The 14,139-nt window shown below is 32.9% G+C and overlaps 2 protein-coding genes across 2 annotated transcripts; both read left to right on the top strand.

Moving 5' to 3' along the window:
- The first annotated feature begins 316 nt into the window (after positions 1-316).
- On the top strand, positions 317-8,214 carry LOC123905135 (mRNA cap guanine-N7 methyltransferase 2-like). Its single transcript, XM_045954771.1, has 15 exons — positions 317-353; positions 431-501; positions 1,011-1,080; positions 1,522-1,713; positions 2,361-2,704; positions 3,107-3,178; positions 3,431-3,540; positions 4,694-4,816; positions 4,944-5,036; positions 5,316-5,384; positions 5,523-5,730; positions 5,882-6,017; positions 6,783-6,907; positions 7,019-7,164; positions 7,314-8,214. Exons 1-11 carry the CDS (start codon positions 317-319, stop codon positions 5,575-5,577), a joined length of 1,236 nt encoding a protein of 411 aa, XP_045810727.1. The 3' UTR covers positions 5,578-5,730; positions 5,882-6,017; positions 6,783-6,907; positions 7,019-7,164; positions 7,314-8,214.
- Positions 8,215-11,054: 2,840 nt separating this feature from the next.
- Positions 11,055-12,258, top strand: LOC123909242. The gene is made up of 3 exons (XM_045960043.1): positions 11,055-11,252; positions 11,449-11,504; positions 11,916-12,258. Exons 1-3 carry the CDS (start codon positions 11,183-11,185, stop codon positions 12,024-12,026), a joined length of 237 nt encoding a protein of 78 aa, XP_045815999.1. The 5' UTR covers positions 11,055-11,182; the 3' UTR covers positions 12,027-12,258.
- The last annotated feature ends 1,881 nt before the right edge of the window (positions 12,259-14,139 follow it).

Genomic DNA, 14,139 nt, shown 5'->3' with positions numbered 1-14,139 from the left:
TTTATTGATGGTTGATTGGTTCTGCTTTATTATAGTGTCAATTAATTGATTTAACCAACCAATTATTAACAATGTCATCCATATTCAGGTTGAGACCCTTTCAGCTTTTGCAGGTGTGTTAGTATACTTTCAGGTTCATTGTATTGTAGTATATACCTGGGGCTGGTCCTGTCTGATAGTTTCACTGGTAAGGCACCAGTGGTTGCAGTCGGAGAGGCCTGTGTATATTGGTGCTGATTGTGTTCGGTGGTGCCACACTTACCCTGCACTTGAAGACAATTATGTTGGAAATATGCTCAAACGTTGGAAATAGGTAATGACTATTGGACCATCTGCTATGCTAATTGCTTGCAGTATTAGTTGATTTCGTTGAAACCAGGGTGGCCATTAAATTCTGCATATTACATTTTTGCCATCTTCTTGCACTCAGGTAGCAAACAAAATGTAGTTAAGCTGGCAAAAGATGGCGTGGACGAAATGGGCGCACGATTGGCACAGGAGGTTAGTAACTAATTATATATGAGGTTTGTTTGATGAAACTCATGTCATGTGAAAGGTTTGTTTGATGAAACTCATGTCATGTGAAAATCAATATACTGTATCTTCACTAGTTTTGTTATCCTTAGATTATATTGCCATATAGTTGTGACATGTATGATATTACTATACATGTTTGATGTGCTGTTCTTCTTTCTTTGATGTTCACTGGTAAAGTCTTGCTACACCTGATGACTTAACAGATTAGTCAAGAGAAAATGACAGAGGATGTGAAACAAAGTGTATTCTTGGAACTGGTTGACTTTCAAATCAATCTTTTTTTTTTTTGAAGACTTTCAAATCAATCTTGATTATATAATATTGCCCAATGGTGTTTGAATCCATGGGCTTGTCTCGGTTGCATAGAGGAGTTTCTGCTTCAGCAAATTGGCTTTTCTGAGGCTGATTGGAGTAGTTGGAATTGTTTAATATGCAATATTTGTGTTGTGATAGTTGTTTCTGAATTTGATTAGGAAGATTTGGTGTCTGCATTAGTGTTTTGTGTATCTACGGGGAGCCGTTCTAGGAATTTTGGTGGCTCTGGTGCCTTTCCTTTTAAGGTCTTGTTTCGATTTGCAGTGTTGGTCTGATTGTGCGGCGAAGATGAAAGTATTTCCTGCATCCCTATGGTGCTGCTTCAGTTTTGGTGTTTACATCTCTTTTTTGTGTTTTTTATTTCTGGAATTTCAATTTCATATGCACTATATTGTTACCCCTAAGCTTTGTTATTTTTTCCCCTTAGCAACTGCACACTGATTTAATTGGATTTCAATTTTTAAAAAAAATATGCTATTGCATTTGTATAATGTTATCTATAAACGAATCATGCTAGCTAAATTATGAGTGTGTGAAGTAGCGAATGTAATGTAATTTGTGGGAAATTATTTTTGGGAAAACTGAATTATGCATTGTGGATACAGTTGTATGATTATAAGATAATATGATATGGTAGCTGATTTTGAAATGGATATTGTAATTCAGCAGGTTTAAGGTTATTGTCTGAAATGGTCTCGGTTTCTAGTCAGCAACAGTTCCGGTACACCCAACCACCATCGAAGGTGCTTCACTTGAGAAACTTGCCATGGGAATGTGCGGAGGAGGAACTGATTGAACTCGGGAAGCCATTTGGCAATGTTGTGAACAAAAAATGCAATGTTGGGTCGAACCGAAATCAAGGTTTATTGAATTTGTGAGTGTTTTATTCTATGATGTTAATAGCGCTCTATAGCGGGATAGCGTAGCGGCAGACCCCCTCCCCGCTACGCCAGAGGTCCACTTTCCGCTATTTAGAGAAGCGGAAATAGTGGCTGCGATTTGTAGGGAAATGGTGGCGTTGTGGCAGAGTCGTAGCGGATCCATAGCGTATTCTGGCCGCTAAATGATACTGTTAGCATTTTATATGCACCTAGATAAACTCCTTTGTCCTGCTGAGATTGATATTTATTTTGGATAACTGGCTGTTTTATTTGTCCTTGTTCAATGGCTACACTTGGTTAAATATCTAGTTTTGGACCTTGTTTTTCCTTTCTGTGAAATTGTTATTGGTGTTCTACACTGAAAACCCTTCAACTCCAACGCTTGAGGAGTTTCCCCTATAACCCTTGATCTCCATCACATCTTTCTGAATCTTTGACTGTATTTCAAAAATAAATGAAAATGCGATATTATAAAAATCCTGTCTCATAATTTTAGATTTGCTGTTTAGTATTATATTTTCCTTTTTAATTTTTAGAGGTGGCACTGGCAGGATCTACTGGTGTAATCATTTTTTAAACCTGCTGCGTGTATTTATTATGGCATTATTATATTTTCCTGTCTGATAGTTTCACTGGTAAGGCACCAGTGGTTGCAGCCGGAGAGGCCTGTGTACATTGGTCCTAGGCTGATTGTGTTCGGTGGTGCCACACTTCCCCTGCACTTGAAGACAATTATGTTGGAAATATGCTCAAACTTGAATGTAGTGACTAACGTCTTCTCATATGTTTGCACATGGAGCTATCCGACTCAATGCAAAAGCGATTCAAACCATCAAGCAAAAATGGCTCTCATCAAGATATCCGCTCACCCTTACGCCACGGTTTGCGAGTTGTATTGTGGTGGTGGCACTGATGCTGATAAATGGCTCGACGCCCAAATTGCCCACTATAGACCAAACCTAATGGCTTCGGTTTAAATATGATTTTAGTCCCCACAATTATAGTGTTTTTAGGTTTTAGTCTCTCTGCGAGTTTTTTTGTTTGGATTCAGTCCCTGCAGATTCAAAATTCTTGCTTTTAGTTCCTAATATCAGGTTATTGGCCACATGGCGTGATTATATTATGCCACATATGAATTCAGGGACTAAAAACAAATAGTTTTTGAATTTGCAAGGACTAAAACCTAAACAAAAGAACTTACAAGAGATTAAAACCAAAATCATATTTAAACCAATATTTTATTTTCTTATGATACCAACTTTCGGCTGTTGACCCGTGCATTTTTGGGGTCTTCTCGCCTTAAACCGCTGAATTTGATACAATACAATTCTGTTCTGTATCTATTGTTAATACTAACTTATTTTTCTTGACAGGAAAATGTAGAAGTGCATTTGGAGGAGAAGACCAATACAGCTGATTTTGTCTGCTGTTTGCAGCATTTGCAGGTCTCATATTTACTTTCTCATTTTTTGATAGTGTCTTATCTCATAACCCTTTGTTTTTACTCTGCATGATAAGTCCTAAAAAATGAGGATAGAGTAAGTAAATGCAGATAGGCAGTGTCTCAACAACTCCTTTTGAGATATTTTAGTTTTTGCTTGCAGTCATTATCATTTCTGACACTTTTTTGCTCTCTTGATATTTAGTCCCCTCGGATTTGCTTGCTGGTCCTCTTCTGATTAATATCTCTAATGCAGTTGTGTTTTGAAACTGTAGAGAAAGTGCGGAGACTTCTTCTAAACGTGTCATCTCTACTGAAACCAGGGGGATATTTTCTCGGTATTACTCCTGACTCATCTACTATATGGTATGGGACTCAATTGTCAAAGGCATATTATTCACCCTTTTAGTTGCATGCTCTCTATATATGTTTTTGTGTATTCTCCATCAGGGGAAGAAAATTCGTAACGTATGGTGTCCAAACAAGTTTTTGTAGATTTGGGGTTGGGTTTACCCATTTGACATCACATGCATCAAATAAAAGTGTCGTTGTACACTCAATTATGAATGAACTACTTCGACGGTACTGTATGTGTCTGCTTCAATATTTAGAATTCGAATTTTCTTGGATTCTTCTGCTTTCAGATTGTTACTGCAACGAAACATGTTTCGATTATTCTGAAAAACCGTGTCTTGTATTGGGAATAGAAGACGTCCAAGTACATTGTCCCTCTTTTTCAGTTTCATCTCTTAAACTTGATACATAATTGAATAAAATCCTTGCGTTTGCTTTGTTTCGCTTAATGTTCCTTTGGGATAAGAGTGGAGGCTGTATTAGAATACCTAATTTTCACTGTGAAATTTCTAGTAGTTCTTATTTTATTTTTTGGAATGATCTAGTAGTTCTTTTCTGAATGACAACTTTTAGCTAGGCCTTTGCTTTTTTACCACTGTATAGAGTTTTCTGCTAGTGACTGTCTTTAAGGTGGACTCCTTTTCTCTTTTGTTGGGAATCGGGATGATTTATTTATTTCAGTTCTGCCGTGCTTTCATAATAATAATGAGATATATTTCTGTCTAGTGGTTTCAGATGAAATCCACATAAAATGAAGTCCAGAGTTAGAGCGAATGATCTTGTTGTGTTTAAGCAATTTTCCTTGTGCTTCTACTTGTAATTTTTTCTTTCTGTTTTCTGTATACTAGAATTCACCCATCACATCACTTTTGCAGTTGAGCTCTGTTACTTTTGTCTTCATTATTATTTCTCTGAGAATTGAGTAAATACCCAATTTGGTTCCTTAAATTGTAGGACTGTATCAACCTAGTCCCCTACATTAACAATATTCCAAAATTGGAATTCTAGAGATCATTTTGGAATACTGATAATGTAGAGGGGGTTTATATGGTCTTACAATTTCAGGGACCAAATTGAGTATTTATTCTCGTAAAGTTCATATAAAATCTGCACAAGATCTTTACACACGAATATACCGAACAATATTAACATTATCCGCATGTAGGGCAAAGTATCAGAAGAATGTTGAATCCTATCACAACAAAGGCAGCGACATGAAGCCAAACATTGTTCCCAACTGCATCCGGACAGAGAATTACATGATTAGTTTTGAAGTTGAAGAAGAAAAGTACACATCTCCATAATGTATTAACTGCATGTTGCTTATACTTTGCTTTCAGTTACAGTTTATTGTTTTTTTTTTTGAAAAAGTTACAGTTTATTGTTATTCATTTGAATCTTCATAACATTTCCAGGTTTCCATTATTTGGAAAGAAATATCAGCTGAAGTTTGCTAATGATGTCTCTGCTGAAACCCATTGCTTGGTTCACTTTCCAAGTTTAATCAGGTATCCTTCTAATCTGCTGGTTTGGCCAATGCACCGTATAAATTCCACTCCGGTGAAATAATTACCAAGCAAACCTGATTTATAAAATGATAAAGCTTGATTTTCTTAGATTTCACACAAAGAAATTCCAAATTTGCTGCAATTGACTTTGTTAGAAGATATGAATAACAAAACTTAAAATTCGGAAGGAATGGGTGTCTGCTTGTACCGTTTAGGTTCGTATCTTCAATCATGACTTGTAAAATAGATTTCATGTATCTATTGCTTCATAAAACACAGGCTGGCTAGGGAAGCTGGACTTGAGTATGTGGAGATCCAAAATTTAACCGAATTTTATGATGACAACAGGTTAGTATCACCTTCTCTGGAGGATGCTGATCCTTTTATACCAAATCCTTCAATTATATAATTTGCATTATTAACAATTTTGGAGTTTGCAAATTGCAAGACTTTATTGAGTTTACTTTCCTTGATTGTTGATGTAAGAGCACAATTGGCAGGCTTGCTTACGAACTATGCTCCAAACCTTTTGGATACTTAAAAAAGTCATTTTTCTTATATAATATATATTTTTCTAACCATATTGGAGACTTTTGTGCTGATCGAACAGAAATGGTGGGCAGCTAGTGCTTTCAAATAAGGTCAATGTTCTATGCAATGGTGTGGAAGGCATATATTTTCCAAGCCTACACTTGTAAGCACAAACTCCTTCAAAAGTCTCGGACATTTCTTTTTTGCTTTCCTAACATAGCTTATCATTTAAACTACGTTATCATGTTTCAAATAAATTGATGCTGATTTTGAATGTACCATTATTTTCTCCTTTTCAATAAACCATGTTTCAGAGTTGTGTGCAAGTGTGGTTTTTGTGGGCCAGAAAAGCAAGCTCTTAGCGAATGGGAACAACACACAGGTTCCAAATTAAGAGATTGGAAAACAAGTATTACCGTGAAAGACTCTAGGCTACCTCTAGAACAATGGGTCTGTATATATTATTACTCTTATTTAACTTTGATGCGTAATATTCCTCATCTCTTTGTGCTGGAAATACACTTTAAATATTCACCAAAAAAAGAAGATTAAAATACACTTTATATTGATTGAATCTATTCAAGCGTCTTCCCAACCTCTTTATAGCTGTATAATTCAGTATGCATTTAATGTGCTTATGGGCTTGCTATACTAATACTACTATGGTCTCATCTATAAGCAAAAGTACCTACTTTCATACTTTCAAATATGGTAGTTAAGTGTATTTAATTTTTTTGATTTCATGTAAAAAAGGAAATACATTTGGTAACTTGCCCCTAATTATAATGGCTTTCTACTCACAATATTGGTGACTTAATTTTTAAGGGTATATTTGAAATAATAACATTAAATGTTGATAAATTAATTGACATTTGCTTATATGTATGAGTTCGACAAATTTCAATAATTTTTCGCTTATAGTTGAGTCCTAAGGGAGTATAAGTAGAATATTGTATGCTGCCTATTGTTATTATAGTTATAATTTTTAAGTAAAGTTTTTTCATCTTAAGGACTGGTTCTTAGATTTCATAATATCTTCTTTCATCAGTATCAATATTTTGTTAATATTCAGCCCATAGAAATTCGAAACATAGAGATTAGATGAACATAGTGATTAACACCGGCCATTTTTCCTTTCGTATTCTAGCTTGAGCTATGAAGCACTTTGTATAATGAATTGCATTTGAATTAATACAAAATGTGTATATTTTACAGATGCCAAATAGCTGTTCACCAAGAATGCTATGGAGCAAAAAATGTTAAAGACTTTACATCTTGAGTCTGCAAGGCCTGTGAAACACCTGACATCAAGCGGGAGTGTTGTCTTTGTCCTGTAAAAGGTTTGTCTTGCACAATATTTCAAACAGACCGAATATAAAGTCATTATCTTTTTTTTTTGTCAAGAAGTTGTTATCTTTTTATTTGTTTTGACTATTTTTTTGGACTCCCAGGTGGTGCTCTAAAGCCAACCGATATTCACACATTATGGGTTCATGTCACCTGTGCTTGGTTTCGACCTGAAGTCTCGTTTTCTAGTGATAAGAAGATGGAACCTGCTTTGGGTATACTTAGTATTCCGTCGAATTCTTTTGTGAAGGTAAGTTACTGGTTAATAAAAATTCCCCGTGGAAAGTAATGTCAGAAAATGAACTAGACTCTAGATCTCTTAATATCTTTAACATTTAGACATCTCTTGGTTCAGTCTAATAAATATACAATCTAAGGTCTACATTATTTGAATTTCAGATTTGTGTTATTTGCAAGCAAGTCCATGGTTCCTGCACACAGTGTTGCAGATGTTCCACTTATTTCCATCGCATCAAGGGCCGGTTACCGAATGGAGATGAGGTTTCTATTGGATTGAGTTGACTTTTTTTCTTTAGCAAAACAGTTTGATGACTGATTATCAATCCCATTTGCTCCCCTACCTTTCGTCTCTCAGTGTCAGTGTCGCCCCAGCAGAGTGCTTTCGCCTTGGGTGTTCCTTCCGATCTCTACGCATTTCATCGCTCCACCGGAAATTCCCTCTGCCCCTACCGTACTCTAGCTTGGTAGTTTCTACCACCTACTCGCCGGTCATCTTCATAGAACATGCATTTCCAAGAAAATTTGGAAAAATGTCATTTTCATGCTATAAGAAGAGTAACTGACTTTTGCATGAGCACCATTAAGTCCAGTACTTTCAAGAGGAAGAAGTTAGCAACGAGATTTCAAATGTGGGTTTAGATCTTCATGAGGAGTGTAAGTTGAATTGCTGAGCTGCTGAGAAGAGGTAACTGATTCATGACCGAGAAACTACTCTATTCTTAGTCAGGCTTGGCCGTCGAGTTTGAAGTTAAGATAAACCCGTTCTATCCTAAAAATGTTTTTTTTTTTTTTTAATTTCTGATATGGTCGTGGGTTATTGGAATAGATGAACTCCCAGGGTTGAACTGGTTTTCATCAACACAGTTGTCTGAGTTTAGCTTTAAATTGATATCTTTCCCATGTGTCTATATAAAAATTTGTGAATTTTGCTTTTCTTGGGCATTTTGTTATGTGTCCTGTATACCTTATTATGGTTTGGTGATATAATTTTTTTTATATACTGAGATAAGATAAAATTGTATAATTGTTTTATTATTTTCATTGCCAGTTTTCATTTCGATATTTCCTGCATTGTTGAATTTAAATTGAGTTGCATATACTTGAATATTATGTACTGGAATGTTACAAAAATCAGATAATATACAATTACAACTTGAAACAAAATTCGTTATTAGTTGTGCTTATCTTTCTACTTAATTAAATATCACCATTTATGTATATATTATCATTTATCACCATTTATGTATACCATTACAACTGTGTTTGGGTTTAGCTGAAGCTAATTTTCCACAACATAGTGAATATTATGTCTTACTCTTACAGATTTTTTAGGATGGAAACCAAAATCACATGTCAGTTGTTTTGAAACCCTTAATGAAAATATTCTTCAGAAGTATTCTTCATTTTTGTGAAGTATTCTTCAGAAGTTATTTTTTAATATTTTTCTTATTCTTTCAGTGAAAAATACCAGACTCAAAAGTCAAAACCCAAAGACAAACATCCCAATCAACTCTTTATGCCTGCTTTTCCATGATATGCTTTAGATAAAACCTCTAAAAAGTTTGGTAGTTAATCTACCAAGTGCTTATAATATGAATAGTTGCATTTTTGTCCCATGAGAGCCCTGAAAAGCCATCTTCTTGATATATGCAAGGTAATGTCTTACTCTAATCATCTAAAGTGGAGGCATTAGTTCAAAGAAGAAAATGATTAGTTAGGTTTTTTCCATGTTCTATATAATTTGAGTTTTAATGGAATGGAGAACAAAAGGATCAAATATGGGTAACCTTCTTACTTTCAAACTTGTTCAGAGAAAGTGCTGATGACCTTTTTTGATCTGACTGCCACCAATACACTCATAAAGCAGTGGTTTGGATGTGAATAAGATTTGCCATTCTTATTTTTATCTATCTTTTAATTTATTTATTTTATACTAATAAGCTTTCAATTAATCTTCCATGTTAAATTACTTATTAGACATAGTACCACTCACTGGAAAGAAACAATACAAATGTGCATAGATATATAAATTTCTAAAACCATAGGAAACTGTAGAAAGGAAATCTCAGTAAGCATCCAACATGAACAGAAACTCCACTTTTAGCATCAATATTTTGTGACTTAATGGATTAATCTATTCTAGGCTTTTCAGTTCCAGCATTGAGAAAATAGTGTCACACACACACTGACATACAAATAAGTATTGGTAAATTTGCACCATTTTCTGTTCAATTCCAACTAAGAACTGTGCATATGCTGGCACTTGATGCTCACTGTTTTGTGATGGAATAGGAAGTCAAACCTCTTTAATATAATTGTTATACCAATTCAGAAATTGAATCCTATTTCTGAGTGCATGTGCAACATTATTTATCTGTTTTATTTTGGTTTTTGCATATTCAAACAATGAATAGTTTATTCCATTTGTTGGCTTGAGCAATACTAAGCCACACAAACTAAGGAGTCCCCTTTTCCTCAGTGATAAGTATAAGGACTTATGAAAATCGCACAATTGCACATATGGGCATAGATAGATAGATAGATAGATACATGCACTTAAAGATATAGGCACTTTACCAATAAAATAAATAAAAATACAAGCAAAAATCTTATAAGTTGTTATAACTTTGGTCGAGCCAAATGCAATAGTATTTAGAATACCGACTTGTAACGTGAGATTCGTCCACCACTTACGAACACATTTTCAGGTCAATGTATCTCATGTAAAATTTCCTCGACACAGTCCTCTCACACTCAAGACTGGACATTTTGAACATGACCGAGTGACCTAACGAGACTTGGATAAACTTTGATACTATTTTAAAATTTGAATTAAACCTAATTTAATCTTTACAAAATCGACTTTTAAGATGAATCGGGTTATATATCATTCAATCTGACCCCGAGACTTCTCAACAAAAACCATGTGGTTGGGAAAATCTTGATCATATGGAAAAAGAAATACTATCTAACACCATGGAAACTTTTTGTTGGAAAATATCTATAGTACTTGTAGGATCATGGTAGTACATATGTTTGTGGAAAAATGTTAGGCCTATTAATCTTTTGTTCACTACTGCCAAAATATCATTAATTACCAGAAACAGATATAAGTTTATATTAGTCCATTATTACCAACATATATTATGGTCTCCTAAAGAATGATTAAGTTAATAATCGTTGTTTTAATTTAGGATTAAACTAGTAGTGATGTTTCCTTCTTCTTTTTGATAGTGCACCCACTAAGGGCATTCCACATTCAAATCTCTTCTTCTGTAGCCCACTCTCCATACCTGTCTCTATCCATTGACTAAAAAATGTGATGAAAGCCAAAATATGAGGATCAAAAGCATCATTTCATTTTTAAGTGGTAATTGGTACCACGGAAAATTTTCAAATCTACGAGAAGAATTTAGTAGTTTTCACCACTATATGAATTCATGTGAATGTGGTTGATTTTCCATATTGAAGCTAATAGACATTGACCTTAATTAGTAACATGGTATTAAAAAATTGACAACCACTAAATTATATGACAATGTTGCAACTTACTTAGAAAGTAGAAAACTAAAGTTGACTTATGAAAAGGTGGATACAATTACACAACACAAGATGTAATGGATTCCTAATTTTGAGCCATGCAAGGGAAATGTTTAGTAATATATGTGCACATGCAAATTAACAATTGAATTATTTGTCTTTTCTTAATTCAATTATTATATAGTCCTAGTCCATATATACATTTATAGAATTTATAGAATAGTATAGTTGACTTACCAAGTGTTGTGACAAGTTATTGCATTTCATCATAACTCTCTTGTTATTGGGTGGGGTGCACCATGACAAGGGCACTCTCTCTCAATTAGCCAAGTTTAAAAGGGGGGGTCTCCTACCTCCATTTCCTTACCAAGGCATTTATATGTCATTTTAGTTTCTCATAAAGAGAGGAATAATAATACACATCCTTGCATATACAATCCTCCAAAAAATAAAAAATAAAAAAATCCTTGCATATACAATATTGCCATATGGAACACAAAATCAAGACTTTGCTTTTAGTTGTCCTCTTGGTCTTAATTCCTTTTCCTTTATCTTCAGGTAAGGCCTAAGTTCTTGATTTATATAAGTGGATTAAATTTTTATTTTTATTTTTTTGTGTACAATGATGGAGTCAAAAGACTTCAGGTATTATATCCAAATTCTTCGTCGTACTAGATCAATCTTAATAGCTTAATTTTGTATTAATTCTACTCATAGAACATAATTCATATTTATTATTTTTTTGCTCTTTTAGGATTGGATGAAGGATTCAGAGAAAATATGCATCCTAGTGTTCACTTTGTTTACAAGGTACCTTACTCTTTTATTTTATTTTTTGTCTAATAGCCTAGTGACTAGAAATTCCACCTTAAATGTGAATAAGTGGAGTGTCCGATGTTCGAACGTTGACTCGTATATAATATATGTGATGTCCCTACTTGAGATGGTAAATAATGCACCCTTGCAAACCAAAAATACTTGAGATGAACATAGATGGATCTACATTGATCAATTATTAGTGAAATAAATTATATAGCTTATTATAGGGAGACATGATATGATTATTATATAGCTTGGGTTTACTAATGTCCCTTATAATACCCACAAAAAATGTTTGCAAATAAATTAAAAATTGTAAACTTTTGTGAATTTTTTCAATTTAGTATATTTGATGTTTATTATTATTTTTTTAACTAATAAGTACTTTGGTTTTGAATGAAGGATGGTATAAAGATGAACTCCAGGAAGCTATTGTCCCATGCTTTTGTGTTGGATTATGATGAAGCAGGACCCAACCCAAAACACTCAAAGAGACCTGGCAAGGGCCCTTAAGCACCTTAATTAACAACTAACTAATCATATTCATATTATCATATAATAAAACTATATATATTATATTATTATTATTATGTCTTTCCCTCAAAATGTTTTGTTCATGTATGAGGAGACATGATATGATTATTATATAGCTAGTTTCTTCACCGGAGCCACTACTTGTGTGTTGTAACTTATGAGGTATTAATTAAATAAATAAAGTATGATCAATATTTTAAAGTATGGTCAATATTTTTCTGTGTGTATAACAATGTTTGTAATATGTATGTAAGGACCATTAATTATATATTGCAAGAAATTGGGAATAAAGTCTTACCATTGAGAAATTGTAATATCATGATCTTTCATCCATAGAAATCATATCGATTAAATCAATCTGATCTCAATCTTTAAAATTCAATTCGGCAATATCCACATCATAATGGTTATAGTATATAGAGTCTCCACATTTTATATTTATATTTATTCTTAACGGTTACATTATCGAGCACGAACTCTTACGCAGACACGGTGACACAACACTGACACCGATACGGCGACACTGCTAATGTAAAAAATATCGGACATCACATATTTATAAAAAAATATAAATTGAGAATTAAAATATATAAATATAAGTTAAACAAGTTATTTCTTAAAAAATGTTTTAAAACAAGATATGATGATTTTTACCTTTATTTATCCATCTACTATTAAAAAACTAAATATTGTAATCAAAATGTAATGTCTTTAATCCCTCATTGAACAATATTGTTGTTTCGACACGTCTTTAACTCTTTTAGATATGTCTAATATGTGCCTAATGAGAGTATAAACAAATAAATTGTTGGATATTTGTCCGACACGTGTCATATGAGTATTTTACAGGCGTCGGACACCGATCAAATGAGTGTCAAAGTAAAGGGAAAATTGAGTTTTTTGGATACCGATCTGAGCTATCTGACATGTGTCGTAGGAGTATCATACGAGTGTCGGACACCGACACGTGTCGGATAACGTGACACGCCTAATCATAGAGGTGTCCGTGCTTCCTAATAAAATATATAAAATGATTCATGAAGATATATGTTATTTAAATTTAAAATATGTTTGAGCAGAACTTTTTACCCACCCTTTTCTTTAGAGCCCGATTGGTTCGAGGTAGATGGAGGGGATGAGAGGGGATAATCTTATTAAATCTTTTTTTTAAAAAAATTGTTTTTTATTCTTGAAAAAAGAAACAAAATTTAAAAACAAATTTTTTTAAAATGTTCTATGAATTTAAAATATTCCTTTTGTCAATTTAAAACGTTTTTTAACCAATCAAATCTCTCTAATAATTGAGATTTTTTGTTTTTGTTTTTAAATTTTTTTTAAGAATAAAAAACTTTTTTAAAAAAAAAAAGGTTTAATAAAAATAAATCTTTTTTTGTCAAGATTATCACCCTCACCTCCCCTCCCCTCTATCTACCTCGAACCAATCGGGCCCTTAGAAAATTTGTTCTTTTCTCATAAATATTTTTTTTATAATCAAAAATATTTTTTTAATAAACTTGTAACAAATACAAGAATATATTTTTTTTCATCAATTTTAAATGTTTTAATAATAACTATGTCAAAAAAATAAAGAATAATTAAGGGCTCGTTTGGATTAGCTTATTTTTGAGCTTATGCAAACACCTTATGCAATATAAATTAGGTTTTATGCTATTTTATAAATTTTCACTAGTGAAGATTGTATTTTTACAAGTTATTATATCATAAACTACCTTGACAAACTTATAATAATATACAAAAAATTATTTATTTGCATAATCTGTTTTGCATAAGTTAAAAAATAAGCTAATCCAAATAGGGCCTAAGATATCGTTTGACCTAGTTTTTTTTAGGTGTAGAAGCTCTTTTTAACCATAAAGCTATAAATAATAGCTTTTTAACTAAAATTTAAATTGTTTGATAAATCTTACATTTTTTTATAAAAAAAAGATAAAAGTTATTATTTTTTGTTATAATATAGTTAAAAGATATGTTTAATAATATATAGTATAATTTTTCTAAAATATAAAAGCAACTTTTAAAAATTATTGTTTGGCCTAACTTATAAAGAAAAAAAAGAAGAGAAAACAAAAAT

Source organism: Trifolium pratense, linkage group LG2 (assembly GCF_020283565.1).
Source record: "Trifolium pratense cultivar HEN17-A07 linkage group LG2, ARS_RC_1.1, whole genome shotgun sequence".
NCBI lineage: Eukaryota > Viridiplantae > Streptophyta > Magnoliopsida > Fabales > Fabaceae > Trifolium > Trifolium pratense.
Note: the sequence above shows the minus strand (reverse complement) of the source record. Positions and strands in the feature narration are given on the sequence as shown.